The sequence below is a fragment of the Aptenodytes forsteri genome, unplaced genomic scaffold, assembly GCF_000699145.1.
Source record: "Aptenodytes forsteri isolate BGI_AS27 unplaced genomic scaffold, ASM69914v1 Scaffold366, whole genome shotgun sequence".
NCBI classification, from domain to species: domain Eukaryota; kingdom Metazoa; phylum Chordata; class Aves; order Sphenisciformes; family Spheniscidae; genus Aptenodytes; species Aptenodytes forsteri.
This window is the reverse complement of record NW_008794621.1, coordinates 637,599-660,610: the sequence shown is the minus strand read 5'-3', so window position 1 is coordinate 660,610 and position 23,012 is coordinate 637,599. Positions and strand designations below refer to the sequence as shown.

Genomic DNA, 23,012 nt, shown 5'->3' with positions numbered 1-23,012 from the left:
TCGTCCTGTTTTATACCCTTTCTGGGTGTCTGCTACTGGTTATTGTTGAAAACAGGATGCTGATATATGAGGACGTTTGATGGGACCTGGTTCAGTAACCCTTTGCTCTTGTGCCTGTAGAAAGTGCACTCAGATTTTGGATTGCAATGTCGATTTACTATTGGAAGCATATTTTGATGCACACTGTCACTTAGGACTGCTTTTTGTGTAGCATGCATTCGATAACACTCCTAGTTTGATGCTATGTATACGGCCTCAATGCAGCTTTCACGAAATAATGGAAAAATGGGTGATCGAGTTGTATGGTGCCAGGACTGTACTCGCATGTTGTGTTTATCATTGTATTTTCTTAATTCATTGTAAATGTTAGGATACTTTTTGTTTTTCTTTGTGTGATAAACATGTTAGATTGGAGGATGATAAATTTTTAACCAAGTGATGAGCCACATCTAAACCTCCCAATTTGTGTATTAGGAGAAAAAACAAAAGAAAAGGGCAGACGCATTTCACCTCTTTGCAGTCTTTCTGAACGCAAAATGTAGAAGTCAAATTTAATGTCTAATGGTAGATTGGTAAACAGGATTATTGCCTGGATGGAGTAAATCCTCAAGTGTTCCACCCATTTTATTTTGCTGTGTAACAATTTTGAAAGCGACTCTCAGAAGGACCAATACATGGAGCATTTTCTAGTACCGCTTAGAATGCACATGTATATTTGTTGTTATTTATTTACCTCATCCCACTTTTGTTTGTTCCTATTTTAGCTTTTTAATTTGCAATTCAACTTCTTTAGCTTTGAAAGCTATTGAATATTTCACTGTGCCTTAAATGATTCTGTATTTTTAGACAAAATGGAAGCACAGTGTGCTCTAGGTGCAGCCTATATAATATTGTCTTTTTTCCAAGTTAGTCTCATGACATTGTTAAGACTTGGCACTGCATTTACAGAGTCAGTGTTCTCATTTAGCCTTCCTAGCCTGTGATTAAATGGGAGTTGCTGCTTGTTGTACTATGAGTTGGCTGACAAAAGCTAAATCTGTCACAGGTGCTACAATTTGTGTATCAGAAAATTTGCTTTCCAAATACCAATTATTCCCAAAGTATCTTACTTCACACAAAGCACAGATAACAGAGTCAGCAAATTTGTCCCAGTTTTATCATTGTGCTGTAAATTAGGGTTTGTCTCCTACCATTGTGTAAAGTGAAGATGGTAGAAATTCAAATGCAGGAGAACCCATTGATTTACAACCTCTGATGTGTTTTTTCACTTAATTCTTCCAATCAAAATGCTTGAAATGTATGTTATTCAAATAATCATTGCTGAATTTCACTTCTGTAATTGAATGAGCTGTTGTCTAGGGACATAGGATGGTGGGAAACTAACAGTGTTGTCTCTCCAGATGTCGTTAAAAATTGGAAGCGTTTTGTGCCTCAAAGGCCCAGACCTAACCTGGTCATATGCTTAAACTATTAATTTGGGAAGTTAATTTAGTATGACGGTAGCTTATCAGGAATTATCTTTCTGGTTGCTATGGGAGAAGAATGGACCCTAAGTCATTGAAACTGCGGCTGAATAAGTGAAAGCATTCAGTTTATAACCTCCTCAGACTCTGAGTCACGTATGTTGTGAAAACACACATGTAGGTACCTGTGCACAAGCACAGAGTTGAGTTCCCGTCACCCCTCTTCCACCACTACCTGTTGCGGAGAGCCTTTGTGATAACCTGTTACAGCCCCAGTTGCCAGTATGATGTATTTTGACATTGAAGCGCCAGGATCTCCCTAGATAAGTTTGTAGTTCAGGTAGGCTATTGCTCAGTTAAATCTTTTGTAACAATTCTAGCTGTCACCCGAGTGAGCAAATTTTTGACACTAGCCGCAGAATGACCTGCTAAAATAGCAACTGGAACTGTGTTTCAGCAGCTTCTCCTTTCATTGCCGAGAACTACCTAGGAATCCCTTCTGAGATTAGACAAGTATTTTAAATGTATATTCAAAATACTTAGCTTATAGAGTGACTTACACAGAAAAGGAAGAGCACTGAATGCTCTAAATGAAACTTCTAGCAACAATTTTTGCATTGTAAACTAGCCTAAGAAACTGTTTATTTACTTCCTTAGGATGAACATATTGTCTATTTCTAGATTTCTGACAAATGCAAACATTGATGTGATTTAACTTCTAATAGCAGTGATTCACAGCTCTTGTTGTTTGGCTTGTGTATAGTAATACTGATTTGTATTTTTATTTCATTTCTGTAGGACTATTTAACCATTCACAAGTATGGCAATGCAGCCAGAAATGATCTCTGGAACACATTGTCAAAGGTAAAACGCTTTAATCTATTGCACTGAGGGAGAAGCAGGAATTTACTGTGTTATTTTTCTTGGTGAGGTTAGGAGTGAATAGTGCATAATGAGATCTTCAGACCCCAGAGCAAATACAAAAATTGATGCCAAGAAATTCCATTTGAATTAACCTAGTGGCAACATTAAAATATGTTTTTTGCAGCGTTTCTCTTCTTTGTTATGTTAGAATATATTTCCTTGTGTGTGCTATGTCACTGATGTGCAGTAAAAGATACTTCATGGAATCTGCTATGTTTGACTTTAGTGGCAGCACGCTGAGGCCCATAAGCTGGAAAGCACATGAAAGTGCTGAGCTTTGGCATTTACATCAGGTGTGTTTGCGATTTTGTATGGAGTTATGATTTGTGTGAAGGACAAAACTATTAAAGCTTTAAAGTTTGGTGTAAACAGATAACTATTCACTGTAACATTTGGCATGCTGTAGAGACTTATAGTTGCTATGTCCAAGCTCGTCTTGAGTTTCTGGAGCCTGGTCCAGGTATCTATAAGGGCAGAGTTTAATTTTTTGTAAAGTGAGCCAAGCATGCCTGAATTTCTCACCTACAGAGCTCGTCTGGGCGCTCCAGAATAAAGACAGAGTGCAAGCCAATGTAAAGTACAGTCAGGGAGTTTGGGCATAAGTACCAACTCAAGCCATGTGTAAACATGGTAATCTAGTTGTAACTATTGACGCCAAAGCTGGGATTCAGCTGGAGGTCAAGACATCTGCATTTATCTAGACAAGCAGGTATATACATATAAGCTAGGTGTCCAAGCTCCTCTTGTTGTCAATGAGGGCTGGAGTCAGTTGCCTGTTCATAGACATCTAACAACATTTACCTTAATTTATCCTACCTGGCTTCCAGGTACCCTTCTGGAGTGGCAGGTCAAGGTCAAATGACATTAGCCACCTATGTGGGGGCAACTGAACTGAGTCCTATGTCTGTACTGACTGTTTATGAGAGTTGAGACGTGTAACATACAGTCAGGCTCTTAAATCTATGTCTTAACCTGAACTTGAATGCCACTGCAAAAGTCTTTCTTGCTTCTTATCTGGTGTCTTCCTCTGTTAAAGCCTTTAGGACAGTTCTCGGTGATGGGAGGTCAGAGGGATGAATGTAATCTTGAGAGAACAACAGAACCCACAGCTAATAAAATAGAACAAAAATGAGACTGTGTTCTGGTCCATAGCCACTACGGCTATGCTGTATGCTCAAATCTATTGTTAAGGCTAATAATTCCGTTCGTGTCACCTGTAAGCACGTTTGTTGCCAGCCACTTAGTTCCTAATGCATTGCAATTGCAGCTTCAGTTCTGAAGACTTCTTGCTGGGTTCTGCTTGTATTCATCAGAGGCTGCTCAGTCTGTGATCTAGGACTGTTCGTCAGCTAGGGACATTTCTGTCGCTGAAGAACAAATGATGCCTTTGACATACGGTATCAAATAGGAACACATTAATCCTCCATGTGTTATGACAGGTACAGTTTATGAAGGAGCTGGAGATATCTTTGTATACATGGCCTCAGTTTGGACATGAGGGGCAGTATTTTCAAATAACTAGTCATTTGATTTTCATAACAGAGAAGCTCTGTACTTTTAAAAATCAGGCCCTTTGAATATGCCTTATTGTAGGTACCCTAGATCAACTAACACTGATTTTTTTTTAACCTTAGCTGGTCAAGAACATGTTTTGGAGACAGCCACCCAGTATTTCTGTGGCTCTTGTTAAAACCCTGTAAAGCAGGTTTTTTCTTCTGTTACAGCAAAAGTGAATGAATGATGTGGGAAACATGAGTTTCTGACTGTCACTCTCCTCTCTGGCAAGATTGCTCAATGTTTATTTTTAAGATATACAGAAGCTGTTGGTTAAATTCTGTAGTGTGTGTGCACTTGGTGTAAATGTGTGTGTGTGCATGCGTGATGATTATTTAAACTTCTAAAACTAATTATGGTCTCTAGGACAAAAAAAAAGAGTTTTGTATGTTGGATGATGGTATTGCTTCAACATATTGAAACTTTTCTTTTTTCTTGAAGGCTTTAAAAAGGGTTGGAAAATCTGTAAATATCCAAGAAGTAATGGATCAGTGGACACTACAGATGGGTTATCCTGTTATCACTATCTTGGGAAATGAAACTACGGACAATGTCATAGTGATCTCCCAAGTGCGTTTTGTTTATGATAGTGATGCTAAACCCAAGGATCCTACCCTTGGAGACAACAGGTACTTGCATTTCTCAATATCTTTCAAGAGGCTGTAGTTTTTTAAGTAAGTGCTTCATGTGTGTATTTTTATAAAGATGGCTTTTTAGAAATCTCTGAGCTTTGCTTGGTATCAATAGCATGTGGTGGCCCTTCCATTTGAACTGTAGTAAAGATGACGGTAGTTAAAAGAATTGAAAAAATCGTTAGAGTAATAGAACAAGAAGATAAAACTTGTAATGTGCCCATTTGCATCCTGACAGTTCTCTCCGTGACTACGTCTTATGTCACACATCTGTTTCCTCTCCTTTTCTTTTGATTTTGTCGCACTCCATGAAGTAATTTGGAATGTGGTTGGAAGGTCTGTTACTTCTTTTTAAGTAATTCTTTAGGGTGGACCTCTCCATGCTCATACATCAAGTAGGCAGATGTAACTGTGTGTCGGGTATATGCCTCGCTTGAGTTGGGAAGCAGTCAAGAGCTGAACTGGGCCTCTCTACAAGGCAGGGGGTTCCAGCTGTTCCAATTTTGAAGCCAGCTGAACTGGTCCTATGGGGATCGTTACATTTGCTGAAATCAGCAGGCACTTACGCATCTCTGCCCCTACCCTTTTTCCTTCCTTACTTTTCCTTCCTGCTCCCAGCTGACTCCACACACTTCCTTCATCCCAGAGACAAGTTGACATTCCTGGCTGATGCTGGGGAATCCTCATCTTACTGTTTAAAGCAGTTTTGGCATCATATTTTAAGGCCAAGGATATAGAGCAGATGCCAGAGATTTACAATTTAGCCTTAGAAGCTTCTGTGTTCACCTTTTCATACTCAGTGGGAAAGACAGCATGCTCTCAGCCTTGAGTACTCTGTGCTTGTCCAGTAGATTTAAAACATTAAAAAGTAAAATTTAATACCAAATTTTGCTTGACATGTCTGGAGCTTATAGAATATTCCTATTGAGGAAGGCCTAAAAATATAGTTACGTTTATTGGGAAATGTTTAGAAGTTTGTTATCCTTTTTTAGAACATGAATATTATGGAACTCAGACATGACACAGAGTAAATTGTTGTTTTTCTGGCTATATTGGAACAACCTAGCAGGGTATTAAGCATCTGTTTAAGTTCTGGGCTGAAATTAGTTCCTTTGTGAAAAAGAAATAAAACAAGCTAATGTGGACTGTTGGAAGTGTTCATGATTCACAGTTCAGTGCAGCGTGAGAGTCTTTTGTGCAAATGTATATATGCGTAATGTAATGTGAGTGGATTTTACTACTCAGAAAAACAGAGATTATTTGTTCTTTGATTTATTAAAACGGAGATGTTAAGCCTTTCAAGTATTGTAGAGACTTTCTTAAATAGATTTGCTAGGTGCTCAGTATTGATTGTAATAACTGCTACTGTAATTCATGAGTAAAGACTACTGGGTGCGTAAATGTTTTGTAAGGTGGAACATCAGGGGTGAGAATAAGACAGTTTTATTTTCATGTGACATTAATTCAGAATTCAAACCGTATCTTGAGATATGTGGAAGGGTAGCGTTCTGCACCAACAGGGCAAGTTATGCTGAATTTCTTAGGAGATTTTGTCTACATATTTTATCACAATTATAATTTCTAAACATGGGAAGTAAGATTTAGTGCTATAGGCAGCACCAAAAAAGATATCAGCATGGGCCCTGCCGGGAATTTACTGTCCTAACAGGCAGTACAATACATATTATATGTATCTCCTGTGGCAAGACTCTTTCCCATTCTCTTCCCCCTTCGGATTTGTTTTTCTCTGTGCTTCCATGTCCTTTTAACCACAAATGGGAAGGAAGCCGCTTGCCCAAGGAGGGCTTTACAGATGGGATGTTTACTCCAGCCAGTTAGATGGTGGAGCTAGTTTGCCACTTCCCAGTTAAAGTTATTTGAAAGTCATTTTATGTAAGTATAAATACCAAAGAACAGGAACGATATACATTCAGCAAAAGGTGAAACTTGCCTATGCCATTCACCTTTCAAAAATCATCCACCAATTTATATTAAAGTCCTATGGCTTAGTTATAAACTAGTGTCTAGAGTGTTATAACAATGACCATGCGATTCATTGGTGCACTGCCCACAGGCACGTGTGGCTTGGTATGCACAATGGCTTTGTGTCATTACATGTCCTTTCATACCATCAAGTTAAGTAGAAAAACAAGATTGGCATACTGAAAATAAATTTACGCTTTCTGTCAGCAATGATCTAGATCTTTTTCAGGTTTTTTTAATGGGTTTTTTTCATTGGAAAAGTCACTATTGCTTCAATTATTGTGAAAGCAATAGACAGGGAAAATCACATTGATGTGATGACATTTGACAATTCATGATACATTACCTTCGTTTTTAACATTGGAAGAGCTGAAGTTTGTATGACATGATACAAAGGGTCCAGTTTTTCTACAAGTACACAAAGGGGGGTGATAACTGGAATGGAAACAGCACGTTGACGGACGTTCAGCACTGCTGCGAAATGCGGTGTTCTGGCTGATTCTGCAGGTGGCTTTGGTCAGGAAGTTGGCAAGGGTTTACTGACGTTCAGCAGGGCCTGATAACACAGGTGGATGTTGTGGGAGGCACAGAGGTATATATATACACATATATAACGTCAGCCTGCAGGCTTTGGGGGTGTTACCTATCAGTGGCCTAATTCACAGTCCAATAAAGTCGGTGCTCATCTCCCCTGCGTGACCGATGAATTAGGCATTGGACACATGGCTCCCTGGGGAACCATAATAGGCACTGTAAATAACGGGGAGCAAATGGTATTTATGCCACATTTGAGGCCATGCTCTTGCAGGGCAGGCAACATTGGCTTCCTTAGGGTAGTTTATCCGTGGATTAATCGTGACGATCATTTTAAACACCGTAAAGAGTAGAGCTGCAGATAACACAGAAAAATGTACAGGTCCAGGCCTTTCCAGGAGTTTATCATCTAAACAGACAAAACGATGTGCACTGGAAGGCTCTGGGGAAGGCTATTAAAGCATCCATCTGCCATATAGTCTTTAGTTAACCAGAGGTGGGGCTGTAGTTCGGCATGGCACAGCAATAAACGTCAGTTCTATTGTCTTCAAAGTGATGAGGAGTTTAAACTTCTGGTTCAGACCCTCTCTAGGCAAATTTAACTTTGCCTTACTTTAGAAAGAATCACTTCAGAGTAGGTCTTTCAGATGTATCTGCTGCATAAGAAATGTAAATAAAGAGGCAAGTGAATATTTCAGAACTATTCTAGTTTTATAAAATGTCTGTGCTTTTCTTTATGCTATGTATTTATGCAGCAATTAACTGTTAAAAATGAAATGTGAAGCAGCATATTTAATTTTTCTCTCTGAAATCATATAGAGGAATATAGAAGCAGCAAGCAGATTTTTCTAAGTGATAAACGGTAAAAGTGAAAATTGTTGATACCTTTGGCAGTGGTTTACTCCTAGTTCTGCCTAGTCCATTGTTATAAGTGTCTTTAATTCTACTGCAGAAGAGAATGATTACATATAGTTGATTTTCCCATCTCATGTACAGTTGGACTCCTTGTCTCTATAACTGCAGAAAAATGTGTTTCAAGGGCCATACATATATAAACTGTGATTTATTTGTGTGCATAGAATCGACTGTCTGGCATGCTAAGCTCTAACATTTGGCCTGAAATTATAGAAGGTATACAATTTCACTTCTTTGCAAACTGAACATTTTACTTGACACTTATGCCTTCACATGATCCATAGTTCTCATTTTATGAGAGAATAAAACTAACAATGACAGACGCCGTTTCTAGGAATCCCATTCCTCAGAAGGGCCAAAATCAGCAGCTTTGATATGAATGTCGAAGACAGTGGTTGGTACAATGTTTCAGTAGCAATTTCAGCTTCTCCAAGCAAAAGTTTAAAACTCCTGTAATAACTGTATAATTCATATTCTTCCCCCGAATAACAATCCTTTAGTTATGTCTAGGTTCAGTTCTGGACTCCTGTATACCCCTGTGAGAATGGATTATGCCCTTACATTGCAAGGCTACAGGGGAGGAGGTGATATTCCATCTGACAGGGTTCAGTGGGTTTCCCTGCTGACAGAGAAAATGATGATTTTAAAGCATCAGTCTCATCCATCATTACAAGAATGGCTCACAGATATGACAAGAAATCTTATGAAAAATAATCTGTGGTCTAGACAATAAACTAATCAGTTTTGATGAAATCCATAAACCTTTTATATGCTGTATTGAAGAGCAGACCAAAGCTTTCTGGTTATGGGTATAAGTTTTGCCTTTTAAAAATACGCAGAGCTTGTCTCTTCAAAAGTGGAGAAGTAACCTTTCCAATGTTATCAAAATAATTAAGTTCATGTTGCTGAGGTAATATTCACTTGTATAGTGTTCTTATCATGCTCGCAGTTTCCATAGCTAATCTTCACTTGTTCATGATAATATCCTAAAGGGAAATGTCATGCTAGATGTTGAACACAGCTAGCTGTGAGGAGGGAGAAAAAAGGAAGAGGTACAAATCAGGATACGGACAGGGTGTTCGTATGTGCTGTACTGTGGTAATCCTCGGTGCCTTTCTCCGTGTGGCTGGACTAGGGAAAATTCAGTCGAATGGTGCAAGCCAGGGACATGACCAGCAAAACTAGAGCTGTACAGACTCATGGGTCTAACACCATGTAGTAATTACGACAGCTGAAAGGCTTTACAGCGGGCAGCAGAGCTGCTCAGCAGTCACTCCACTCCAAGATGAATGATTAACTGCAGAATTTATTTCCCTTCAAGTCTCTTCTGAATTTCCTACCCAGAGCTCATTTATTCAGGCTTTGCAGAAAAAGGGCTGTGCTTGTCCCTTTACTGATAATTGTTTGAATAGTAAAAGCATAGCTGTATTTGGATATTGCCATGTGTATTCTTACGTATTTGTATGGTATTACCACTTGAGCAGCGATGAGGAACTTACTCTGTCCACTTATCAGCTGAGGGGTTGGTTAAACACAAAACAAAATGTTAGGAGCATAAGGGGAATGCTGATAACTATCTTTGAGATCTTCTTAGAACAATTGCCGAATAATGTAACATATGTAGTATTAATTATGTAATAAAAAGGACCATAATATGGACAAATATTGATCCATAAGCTGAGGGAAAAGGGCTAACAAAATATAAATAGAAAAAGAAGTACTCATTTACCTCCCTATCTCTGGGAAATATCCTCTAATCTTCCATTTTCTCATGTCCTTTGAGTGTTTTCTTGTTATGCCTTTCGTCTTTACTATACCTGAAAGATTACGCTTATATCAGCGTTTCTACTAGAAACAGCTTTTGTGTTGCTACCTAGGGAGTAGATGTGGTACCCTGGTTCATCTTGACTGACCTGAGTGCCTCTATATCAGCTATAATAACGATGAATGGAATGGGCTCCAGGAGAGGAAGGTACTGGTATTAGGCACAGAGGAAATGGAATTATCAGGAACAAGATTAAAAAATCAAGAATCCTTAGTGGAGCACAGAACTGTGTGTGAACACAGCCAGATATTGATTTGACCAGTTTTTTTGCTGGTCAAGCAGGGACTTGAAAATACTTGCTCTTGCAGAAGAGTGAGAAAGTGTGGGGAGCTCCTTCTCTTTACATGTCACTGCTGTTTAGTAGAGGACGGCTCTGTGACACCAACAGATTTTGTCCTTCAGTGTGCATAGGGACAGTCCTTAACCCCAGCAGCCTGAGAGAGGACGATGCTGTGCAGAGCGCGCCTCCTCCGACCGAGCAGGCAGAAGAACTGCTTCTACGAGTGACCTGGAGGAAGCCTGCCTGCATGGGGTGCGTGCAGGAGGAGTGTCTTTGCTGTTGGATGCCGGTGTTTGCCAGCTCGGTACTTGTGCCGTGCACTGCCTGCTGCAATAAAATTTTTTTGCTGTAGAAGCTACTAGAAAGTCCCCAGTCTTTTGTCTTGCCTTTTTATTTTTTAGAGGCTCTTCTGATTGTTGCATTATTATTGAATCAGAATAGGAAGTGCTCTTAAAATTTGTTCCTGCACGTATCTGTGCTGATGTCTCTCCAGCAAGATTTTGCTGCTAGCAAAGATCTCAGAAATGCCAATTGTAATTTAACACTTTATTTCCAAAACGATTTTACAGCTTCTATTTGCAAGAAACACTTCTCACTAGGCAAACTTCCAGGACGCTCTGGTGTGCAGGATATGGGCAACCTTCAGTGTTAGAATTTGCAGAATGCTAAAGAAGACAGAATTGGTGTATTGTCATTGCTTCCTGTGCAGTGGCAGCACTCGTATCCTGACAGAAGTTAGGCTGACAGGGAAAAGCTGCTGCTGTATTTTATTGTCACTGCGGAGTGTGTCACTTTCTTAATCTTATTTGCTAATACTAACTCTCATGAATTGCTAGATACCCAAACTACTTAATTAACTCACATTAATTAAATCAATTTCATGGTGAGGGAAGAAGCATGTACTTGAGAGCAGCACTATATTTTAATTCAGAGTGAGGTGGGGAGACAAAGAGGAGAATCAGGGCAGCAGTGCTGGTGGGGAGCTCCCTAAGATGGAGGGGGAGGGAAAGGGAATGCTGTGTGGCAGGGTGCAGACATGAGCGGGAGTTGGGAGCATTAAAGTTGCGTAGCTGGAACAGGCAAATACAGAGAACCAGGGAAATGGAGAAGGTGGTTAAGATGGGGGCTTTAGTGAAGTAAAGAGCAGATTGGGGAAAGCCCAAATAGCATTTGGCAGAGACAAGGGTAATGGGAGGGATGAAGGTGGATAAATGTCATATTTTGGCTTTGTAAAAATCAGAGATGTGGATTCCCCATTGCAGATCAGAGGGTGAAACTACTAAGGTGCTTCCTTTTTTACCTCTTCTTCCTTTTGGTTTCTTCAGTTGCTGATGATGGATTTTTTTTCCTTATCTCTGTGTGTAAGCCTTCACGCTTGCTAGTATAATCTCAGATTTTATGGAGGACATACTTTGGTGGGGGACTCTTAGGGAAGTTTACTGAGGAAAGAGAAACTATCATAGGAATTATGTTTTAATCTTGCTTAAATTCACAATATTCTGAGGAAAAATCAGAACTGAACATTGGAATACACTGAAAAATGCTTGGCACTAAGTCTCTGAGAACATGTTGGAGGATTGTAGGCATAGCTAAAATGCTACTCGTATTCCTACTGGGGGGGGCCCTCCTCAGCCCATAACACATCCTTCCACTCTGTTCAGAGACATCTGAGATCTGCACTCCGTAGTCAAGGGACTATGCTCATGGGTAAAGGGCAACATAGAGATGGGGTTTGCATGATCAGCACCACGTGTGCAATTCTGCAAGGACGTTTTGCACTGGTGCAAGATGGAACAGAAGATGCTGGAGAGATTAAAAGCCTTTATTGGAGGGTAAAGAAGCAGCTGTTAGAATAGACTCTTAACACCGCTTAAACCCAGCTTCCTTCTATCTATCTCTGACTCAGCAAGCAAAATTGCTTGTCACTTTTGAAAACGAAGCCTTTTGTGTTTTAGTATAAAAAGGTAATGTTAGGCAGGGAGGAGAAAGCATGTACTGACAAAGAATTTGTAGTATTTGTTCTTTGCCCACGATATTTTTCTAAATTTAGTAAGGTACTCCACTAGCACTGACACTGAAATGAGTCAGTTTTAGAGAGCCCCATAATATTTATAACCACCTGATTTATAATTTATTTTGGTATGAAATGTTAAGCTAAAATTGCACAGAACTTTGTAGAAGGTTTAATCAGATAATTATAATCAGATAATGTTATACTATTATCAGACAATGCAATTTTTTTTCTTTTCAAATTGGATAATTTAATTCAAATTAACTCATTTAAATTACCTTGTGTCCACCCTTAAAAAAGCAATCAGACCAAAGGAGAGTGGGGTTTATATGGGATGGCCGAAGACATACAGCTGTTTTCTAACAGAATATGCATGCTGTCATCTTAAGGCAGTCCCATAGTGCAGAGCCACACATGGGCTCTTTCATGCTAGTGCTGCTGTTACAGCACTGAAGCCTTTTCTTATGTCTGCGACTTTGTGGTTTCGTTGCATTGATAAAGGCATTATATTTGGCATAAGACTCCTGAAGAACGTAAATTATTTTCCCTATTTCAGCTCTAGGACTTACTCATTGCTGAAAATTACTCCAAAGATTCTCGTAAAATCCAGGAAGAATTAGGACTATGGCAGAGTAAAGGAAAACCACAAAATCCTCATCTGTAATACGTTGCTGTTAAACATGTTAACCACTGTTCTGACTACAGATGAATTATAGTGTCAATGATTGTATTAAAACACATGCCTCTAAAATACATTGCAGCAATACCGTATTGGCATTGAAAATATTTTTCCCTCCGTATCTTTGTATTTAGATCCTTATAAGGAAAAAACACAAATGATCCGTGATCTTTCCTAGAAATAGTTGCTCTTAGAAGCAACTATCAACCCTTATTTTAGAATTTACCAATATGATTGCCTTTTTTAACATAAGTTTCTAAATAGAAATCCATAATAGACAAATATATAAAATTAGCAGCTATATTGAGGCAGAACTGCAAATAAAGAGGCTTACCATCAGAAGCAAGTCATCTCAGAAGTGCTAGCATCTTTCAAGACTAGAATATAAGCTTCCTAGTCACCATCTCATGCAATTCTCAATATTTCTCCAAACTATAAAGATTATCTGTAGTTTCCTCCATGTGTGCAGCTAAGTGTAATTTGTATTCAAAATTATAATAGGCCCACAATTCCAAATACCTCCCAAATCCCCAAGTTTTGCTTCCCTCTGAAATACGTATCAGGTGGATCCAACTACACATCCGACCAGAGCCTTTGAAAACCTCAGACAAAGTAGATAAATGTTAGTAGTTAAAAGGCAAGACTGCTCTACAAATTGATTTCTGTTCATCTATGAGGCATCTATTAAGTTCACTTCTATTAAAAACTTGCAATACTCTTCAAAAGCTGACACCTCAGGTGTGGAGCCCATTCAGATCCACCAGGTGGTCAAGCCATTCTCTGCCTGGCAGCACCAGAGCTGACCCCATCGGGTTGTTTTGGTTGGTAGGTTTCTCTGACTAAAAAGTTGAATTCCTCCATAGGTGAGGCATTAGTGAGAAAGGAGAAACTGATACAAAAAGTTCAGTTAGGTTTTGACACTGTTGGGTATAGATGGTAACACAAAGACCATTAATTTCTGAGTAACGTGCCTCAGTTGCAGTTTTGTTATCTGCTTAGACAATACTGCATGTGTATTACATGGCACCCTAACTCCATTATGTCTGGACTCGTGGACGAAAAAAATACAGTCTGTATTACAGTCAGATAGAGCTTCCTAAAGACTATGCTGGAACACTGTCTTTAATTCAGAGAGTCCACCAAAGTCCAAATTCTTACCTTGCTTTTTTAAAGGGGCTGGAAATGCCTCTGCCCGGCATAGTCCAGAATGATCTTGGAGTAAACACCTCCACAATCTTTTTCTTTCAGTCTTTTTCTAGTGGGTCATGTAGTCACTGTTATTAACTGTCCCTTTTTTTGCCTTACCTTACCTTTTTCTTGTTGGCCAGTCTGTTAGTCTTGGGTGAGGGCAGAACCCCTGGAATCCCAGGATCCCAACCTTAGCACCATTTCCTTTCCTCATTTTGCTCAAGTCCAGCAAACCCTTGATATGCATTCCACAATTAATGTGGTGTGGCATACTTACCGTGTCCTGCTCCCTTCATTTCCTCACTGCATACAGTGCTGTAGTCCGAAATTGTCTATCTGCAGGACTTGTGAAAGTCCTGTCCTTCTCCAGTTAATAAAACCCAAGTGCTGTCCTTTCTGAATTCAAGTTGGCTGATTGCAACTTCTTATTTGATTAAAAAGTCTGCTGTTGTCTGCTTTTTCATCCCACTTGTAGGGGACTCCAACTTAATCAGTTACCTTTACCAGTGTTTTTCACCTGTTTCTCATTGTTGCTTGCACTAAACTTCTTGTTCTCACTGTGAACATAGGAATTAAGATCACACTGGGCATATGCAGATGACCAGTGAATACATCCAAGCTGTGCTCAGTTGATCTCAGTTACTTCAAATTGTTCTCCTTTATCCATTTTTCATCTTGTATTTGTCTTTGCTACAAAGTTAGTGAAATCTTCCCTTCCTATCTGCCATCTTCCGGGCTGGCAGGGTACGAGGAATCCCTAGGCACCCTGGCTCAGTGTAGGAGGTGTAATACTTGTGAGAGTGGGAATAACATCTTCTTCTGTTGTGTTGTGCCTCTGGGCACAGCTTACAATCGCTTTACTGGCATGTATTAAAGCTAATGAAATCTTTGTGTTCTTCAGTCCTGTGAGAATGATATTCACAACATGAATATATCATCAGCTTCTTATCCATTAAATAGAACTAATGCTCTGTAGAATCACACTTAATAAAAGTATGTGATTTCCTGTGATATTCACATGAGCTTCCCCTGGAACCTGAAATACTCTTTACTGAATGAGATACTATACTATATAATAACCTGGGAAAATCTCTATGATACTTTTAAATTATCTTTCCCAACACAATCTCTCTAGAAAGCATGGCTTACAAAATTTACCCTGGTACTGCTGAGTTCTGCTTCGTGTATAATCTCTTTTCTGTAGTAGGAAGCTCTAAAGCTGTTGTGCTGTTCAACAACTTCCACTTGCTTCCCACTGACCACCTTATGTCTACTTGTGCTCTCAGCCTAGGAATAAATGCTTCCAGGTATCATGGCAACAAGGCGTGTAATTTCGTAGATTGACTGAATACGCTTTCAGGTTTTCCGTTAACAATTTATCTTTGAACCTTCCGCTATCTTAATATTCAAAGTTCACTGAAAACAAAAGCCTTCTTTAGCCTTGCTAACAGAAATTGCAGTTGTCTTGGCAAGGAGAAGAAATGAGAGATCTCTGCTCTCTTCCTGCTATACTGATTTAATGTCCAAACTTCACACTATCCTTTAGCTAGTTCACGTTACCAACTTTCTGTGCCCTTTATTTTATAATAGGCTTTAAGGTTATTAGCCAGGAACTTTTGCAGCCATGCAGCTAAATGCTTCTTTTTCTGGCCACTATTTGTATATGTCTCTGCAGATCAGCCAAGTATGCAACTGAAGTAAAAATAAAAATCTTTAATTCTTTGTTTTCATTTTGTTCTGTAAGACTTACTTGCTTTCCAAAAAGTCACATTTTCTCATTACTTTGCTTTTGTGTTCTTTTGTCTCTGAAATCCCAACAACATGAGTTCATGTGGATGGCTCATAGCAAGGTATTCCCTCGGTAAGAAAAGCCCCTGTCAGCATCCTAACCTAATCAAGGAACCGTCACAGTTGGCAAGGGCCACACCGGGAAGGTGTCTCCTCCTCAGACTCAGCACTGCTCCCCCAAGCATATGTCTCTGTCTACATGAAACTTCAGCATTCTCCATCTGGAGAGCTGGGAATGGGAAACTAATGCCAAGGAGTCCTTGCTCTCTGTTTCTCAGCTTCAGCCACTCTGGATGTACCAGACTCATCTTTAACTGAAAAGGCAGAGTTGGCATTTTCGATATTAAGTTCTGGTGGTTAAAACAAGGAGCCAGGTGTCTTAACCAGTCAGTTTTACTCTTGGATTTTCTTTTTATCCTTTTTACTCTTAAATTATTTTTATGCCTCACTTTATCTCTGTGTTAAATAGCTTTAATCGTATCCTTCAGTGATACGAAGTCTCAGATTGTTATGTTCTCAAAATACTTTACAAGGATTACTGAGTGTTACAGATGAGCAAGAAATGGATTCCCATCCCACAGAAATTTTCAACGTATCAAAACATTTTCCCACACTGAATCAGGACAAAAATCAAAGCGAAAAATCGGGGAAAAATTGGTTTAGAACATTAATTTCGATTCCGTAATTTCGGTACCTTACATTTCGTTTCACTCATTTTAACTTCTCCCTTCAATTAACTTGTATTTCAAGCCAAAATTAATTTTTAATCAGCAAACTGGAAGTTTTTATTTAAATAGTAGTTATGAAATGTTTCAGCAGTGCCTGTTTTAAATATTATAGTTGAAAATCTGTGTTGAAGTCTTCTCTTTCTTATGAGCAGCTTGGTTTTGAAAATTTGCGTTTTTCAGTTAGAAATGAAAAAGTTTCCTTGGGAATTGTGGAAGGTATCGTTGTCAACATTGAGTGGATGGAGAAGCTCATTTAGTTGCTTGCACAGCTGACTGGTGCCATTGGAGGTGCCCTCAGGTATCTTGCTTGACCTTGTGCTGCCGCTGCATGGGCGGGAGCATCCATAAGTGCCGTGCCATATCTTTCAAGCCCCTGACAGATGTCTCAAGTACCTCACGGCAGCTCACTTGACACCACCTTGCACAAACGAATTTAGCCCAGAGAAACTAAGTCATAGAAGAGTGATGGCTGAGATTTCACCAGTGCCAGCTGATAGAAGATACATTATTTCTGTTTTTCCAACCAGGAATACTTTAGACAACTCACCATTTCATTTCTCAGCCTAGTAAGCTGTTTGAAGGTACATACAGCTTTTGGTGTTCAGCTTTTCTGAAAGTAATTCCGTAGATGCTTTGAACTGGGAGGGATTACGAAAAAAAGCAGATGGCAAATCATTTGCCACATTTGACTTTGCTGACTTCATGTGATGCTGCTGAACGTACATCCTCTGTATCTTCTCTGATCTCATGTTCTACCTACAACAAAACTCTGTTTTCCTGTCCTGTTAGCACGTATGAGCAGAGGGTTGTATCTCCTAAGGTCCCTTCCCACCTAAATCATTCTATGACTTAAGTTCATGATTGCCACTACACTTTAAAATAATTATGCTTCTTATATCCTGCTAAGAGGCAGATCACTTAATTTGCTTTTGTGCATAGCATTTTAATTTTGCCCCTCATTCTTCTGTTGTTAGATGTACTAAAAAATAATAATTTTTTCCTAAAGTCTGTACATTGTTCTGTTCTTCTATCTTGTCATCGTTCTCCTCCTTTGATTTTCTAGCTAAGTGTATAATCAAAGACTATTAATAGATGTCTTCTATATCTAGATGTATCTAGCCTCTTGTCATTTTAACTGTTCTTTATGTATTTTTGGAGGTCCAGCTTCCTCATTAATGATTCCTAAAAAGATAATCTATACTGGGATAAGAGGGAAGATCTCAGTTCAGAAATACAAGCAAAACCATGAGAAATTAAATGGTTGAATTTCTCAGTGGAGGGTGATAACCCATTAAATTCTTGAGAAACCTGTGCTGAAGTTTCTCCTATTCAATGATATGATAAAGGCCATGGAAGAGTGAGGTGACAGAGTTTTCTGGTAACAGGAGGTTTATGAGGGTAGTAAACCCAAAAGTTAATTACTAAGATTACAGAAGTATCCCTTAATGCTAGTTGACATGGTGATAAAATGACCGATGAAGCTTAACATTGATAAATGCAAAGATGATACATGTGGGGAAGACAGTCCTAACTTAGATGCTCAGTGGTGGGTTCTGAAGAAACTGTTCTCTCTCAGGAAAGAGATCTTGAAGTTATGGTAGGTAATTTTCTGTAAACATCAGCTCAGTGTGCAGACACAGTCAAGGAAGTAAATAGAACAGTAGGGATTAGTAGGAAAGGAGCGTATAAAAAGTATAAAGAAGATAAAAGAATTATGCCACTCTTAATCCGTGGTAGACCTGCCTTCAAAGCACAGAGGGCAGGTCTGGCTTTCTAACCTGGAAAGGAGTATAATAGACAGAAAAAATATAGAGGTGGACAATAAGAAGGATTAAGTATAGTTTCTGTATAAAGAACAGCAGGATAGATTAGGAGTCTTTAACCCAGAGGTCTGTAAAAGCAGAAGGATATAGAGAGGGATGTGGTTGTTCACGTCCTCTCCCATTCAAAAAGCAGGTTAGCTAAGTTCTGCTATGGTATTTTAGGTACAGAAGTTCTGTCACAAGCAATCACATTACTTGTGTACTCTTTATAATGCAGCCAAGGATAATAAGGTTCTGAATATTGAGCAGGTATCTTCATTGTTCTGTGAGTAATGACTAGGAATAGCAGGAGTTCTTTGTTTAGATTTTAATCCAGGGAGAAAGGAGAAATGTCACTGGAAGAATGTGGTATTCACGAGAGGCAGTGGCTGGAAGCTTGGCACATTATGGTTACTGGGAGGATGAATCTTGAAAATGTATGGGTTTACATCTCAGCGAAAACGTTCATTAATGTGAAAAAGTAGTTGAAAAGGTGTGCAAAATCTGAAACTCCATGAACCTTGCCTTTTCTTTTTTAATGACCTGAGATCTTTGTTTTGTCAGCAGAGGAAATAATCTACTGCCCTTTTTTGGCTTTGCATAGCTCTTTACAAAGAAGCCAACTAATTGTTCTACTGAAAATCCAATGTTACTACAACATTACTGTTCATCAGAGGCAGAAGTGTGAGGCATCATGTTTGTTTAATACTTTATGGTCTCAGAATTTGCCCATGAAGGGATCTCAGTTCTTATTTGTTGGAAGTCAAGGCGTAAGCAAGTACTCATCACAAATATGATCATTTTCTGAGTGAGATAAAGTACACTAATACTGGCTATGTAGTCATTATGTAATGCTCAGGACAAAAAAATCTATATAATCCAATCAGAGCATTATTAGCTAGCTTCTAGTATTGCATGTACCTTGGCAGATGCAAGATTGTATTACTTTATCAAACAAGTCCCTGTGATTATTCTTTAAGCTGAATGGAGATGCTAACACACTTCGGTATTATGCATTGATGTGGTGCTACCAGAAAAAAAAAACAAACAACAAAGCATTCCCTTTAATTGTGCATGTCAACCTAAATTTAACTATTTCATAATAACAGTTTCTCACTTGTAAATCAACAGTAAAAGACTTGTTTATACTACCTTTCAACAAGATCCCCCTTTCCTACATCTCTTCAAGACATTTATGACTGAACAATGTATGTACAGCACAGTTCATATTTACCATGTCTGTTCCAATTTTAGATGTCTCTCCTCCTCATCCTCAGAGCTGGTTTCTTAAATTCCTGAAATAGCCCTTAGATTGCCCACAATTAAGTGGTCTGCCTTTAGCTCCCTGTTAAGGTGACCAGTTTGTATCCAGAGGGACATAATGTGCAGATCCCTCTGAAGCTCAGCAGCATCTCAGGCAGATTGGACACACAGTTCGTTAGCTCCATTTCACCCAGGGGCTGAGTGTGCTACTTGAACAGGCATCCGATTCCTGCAGACATGTTCTCGAGGGTAGGAGAACCAAACGGGTTGTTTCAAGTCCTGCTGCCTTAGTTGCTGGGCCCTCAAGGCTGGATTCTTATTTTCACTGGAACCGGTTTGTCACAGTAGGCAGCAGATGGCCAGGTGGAACAGGGTGCTCCTTTCCCTGGTCAAACACATACAGAGAGCATACGTGCTCCCAATGTATAAAGAATAAATAAAAGATGTGCACTACTCCCAGACAAAGCAGGAGGAGAACAGGCAAGTGGGCCCTCTTCCTCTTTTCTCTGTAAAGCAGAAGAGTGCGATAGAAAAGTACAAAAAGATTGCTTCTTCCTAGTCACACCCGGAGAACACAGTCCATACGGATCACTCAGAGATGGTGTGTAGGAGAAGTCATCCGAACGAAAATTCTTGAAAGGTGAGCCAGATACATCTGCCTCACATACAAATAAAAAAGTTAACCATGGCTGCTTCTGCAACAGTGGCAGAAGTTTCACTGAGAATGAAGAGGACTGGAAGGGGAAAGCAGATAAACATCCAGAGAACAGCAGCAGTACCAGCAGGAAAAATGGGTGTCTGGAGAGGTCTATTAAAAGGAAATCTGTGGTTCGCCTGGTAAACCAATAACCGAGAGGATGAGATTTGGAGGTTCTGGAGAGTGCTGAGAACATCAGTAGGTCTCTCATCTTGGGGAGATGAAAGTTAAATCTACTAGTACTAATCTTCCCAACTAAATCCACATGTGTTTTCTGAGGATGGGTAGCTTACATGACTCCTGTTCCACAGCTAGATCACCTTTCAGAGAAGGATCTGTCCTTATTTCAATAGGATTTACCTTAATTGGAGGTAACATAATAATATAAAGTAATATAGAAGTCTTCTCTGTATAGATATTGCAACGTACAGAATATCTTTTTATGAAGTTTCTTCTCAAAATAACAGGTGTCCATGTATATGTTCATACACTTATATTTGTCTATGTTTATATATGTGTTTAAATAAGCTACATAGGCAGCTCTCAGTATCTTTTATTTTGCAGTTTAACTTTTTCAGTAGGAGTTGATCTCAAGAGTCATAAAAATACTATGCAAATGCAGTTCTTTCATTTTTTCATATACCAAGGTTCCTGTTCTTTCAAGTAATGTATAAGCTTTATGCTTAATTTTGCCTCATTTTTCTCGATCCCAGTTTGCCAGCGTCTTTTTCATTCTGGAGAGACGAGTATTTAGAACTGGGTGTGTTTTTAAAGATGACATATTTCCCCGAAGGTTTTTTGGACAGACTGTAAAACACTGGTGGGTGTCTAGTACAGTATAAGGTATTTAAGAGAGTAGTGAATATTCTCCGGTGCATCCGTTTGCAGCATCTCCTGACTGCCCTCACCTGTCAAACCCAGAAGTTACTGCTGCTGTAGCAGAAGCAGCAGGACACAATACACGTTTTCACCTCATTACTCCAGTTCACAGTCCAGAATATTAGTCAAGCCAACAATGAAGGTAACTTTGTGTGAAGACCCCAGACTGACAACTGGCGAAGCTAATGCACCAGTGGACATCCTTTTCTGCTGGCTGTGCTATGGAGGGTGGTAACATCCAGCACAAGGAGTGGGCAGGCTGGTAAAGGCAGTAGCATCTTCAAATGCCACGGCTTAATTATTCAAAAAGCGTCTGCCAGAGCATGTGCTCATGTGGAGCGTGTCTTCAGTGCATGACTAGATCTAATAATTTTCCCAGTGTGTTATGATACCAACATTCAGAGAATCCAAAATCACATGGGACCTTTTTTCTTCTCCCATATGGCAATAAATGCCATGTTTTCTTTCTAGTGTCACTTATAGCTCTTTCAGCTGTATAGTTTTCCAAATATCTCCCCCTCTCTGCTGAATCACTGCTGTACGGACAAGTGTTTCCTGGCACATGCGGTTCTGTTCTGAGCACTGCAAACCCTCGTGCGTGTAGGGGACTCTTCGCGAATGGGTGGGGAGCCGGGAGCTGAGCGTGGCAGCAGGGCCGGCAGAGCAGGGGTCTCTCCCTCCCCCAGCCCCCAAGTGAGGTCAGCAAGGCAGGCCTTGCAAGGCAACCCTTGCAAGCCAGCACATGTTGACTGTGGTTGTGGCACATTTGGGTGGTGTTTGTAGTTCAGTGGAGCAGGCTTCTGGGTAAGCGGAAAGGAGCTAACCTAATTTTTTTTAGTACCATAGGCTAGTTTTGCAATGCTGTGTACTAGCAGGAGAAAAGCTGATGTAGACGTCAAGAACTTGCCCACACTCATCCTTGCACCATTTTAATGCAATCAATCTAAAATGATATACTTATTTGGTATCAAAGTGGTAGCGTACGGTGATATCGGAGTTGGGGCCATTCTCTTGCCATGCTGCCTTGCTTAAATGCACACATACTACCTAGACCATGGTACCACCTGTACCATTACTGAGTGCTTCCCCTTGACTGGTGCACAAAATGACATGGCAGGCCTGTGAGGGAAATGTCTGTTCTTTCACTGGCTGGTGAAATGATACTTTTGAGAGTTCAGGAATAGAGGTGGTGATGAAGACACGCAAGAATTCATCCTTTCCATCTCTCCCCCAAAAGATTGACTTCATACAGTCAATTTCTGTTTATTGAGATAAAGATGTTATATAAAAGTCTTAGGTAAATTATAACATTTATTCCAAATGAGAAATGATTTGTGCTACCCTATAAGGAAGTTGGGGTCTGATTACACCAGCATATCTCCAAATCCACATGTAGCATGTTTTGTCCAGTTTGCATACACGTAAGTGATAATAAATGGTGCAAAGAAGTGGAGATCCATACCATTTGTTTTGTTTTTATAAACCAGCAGCTATGAAAGCCCATCATAGCTTTTTAAGAAGTTGCTAGAAAAGTACGTTATTTTTAAACTTTGGAGTCCCTATAAATCAAAGCATGTTTTACCTGGAGGTTCTCTCTTTCCAAGTAAATGTAAAAAAATGTTCTTCTTTCTATGGGAAATCATTATTTCCTCTTTTGTGAGTCATTTTGTTAAATTAGGGAAGCCTTGCAAAAAAGGCCTCATATGATGATAGTGTGTGAAAAATGTAAAATATAATTTAGGGTTTTTTTAAGATGAATGGCTTTTTCATTGTTTTATTGCTAATAGCAAATGCATTTCAAAATCAAAGTAACTTGTTAGAATCCACATCTTTACACTGCTACTGAAATTGTGTTTTGATTTCTTTG

General features: G+C 39.5%; 1 protein-coding gene across 1 annotated transcript in view; it reads left to right on the top strand.

Moving 5' to 3' along the window:
- The window catches only part of TRHDE (thyrotropin releasing hormone degrading enzyme), a gene marked incomplete at its 5' end in the record, with an annotated part of 227,475 nt that overhangs the window by 151,516 nt on the left and 52,947 nt on the right, over window positions 1-23,012 (top strand). Inside the window, 2 exons of the mRNA XM_009273209.2 lie at window positions 2,262-2,327; window positions 4,383-4,570. Coding sequence (XP_009271484.2) covers window positions 2,262-2,327; window positions 4,383-4,570 — 254 coding nt within the window. The remainder of the gene's footprint in view (window positions 1-2,261; window positions 2,328-4,382; window positions 4,571-23,012) is intronic.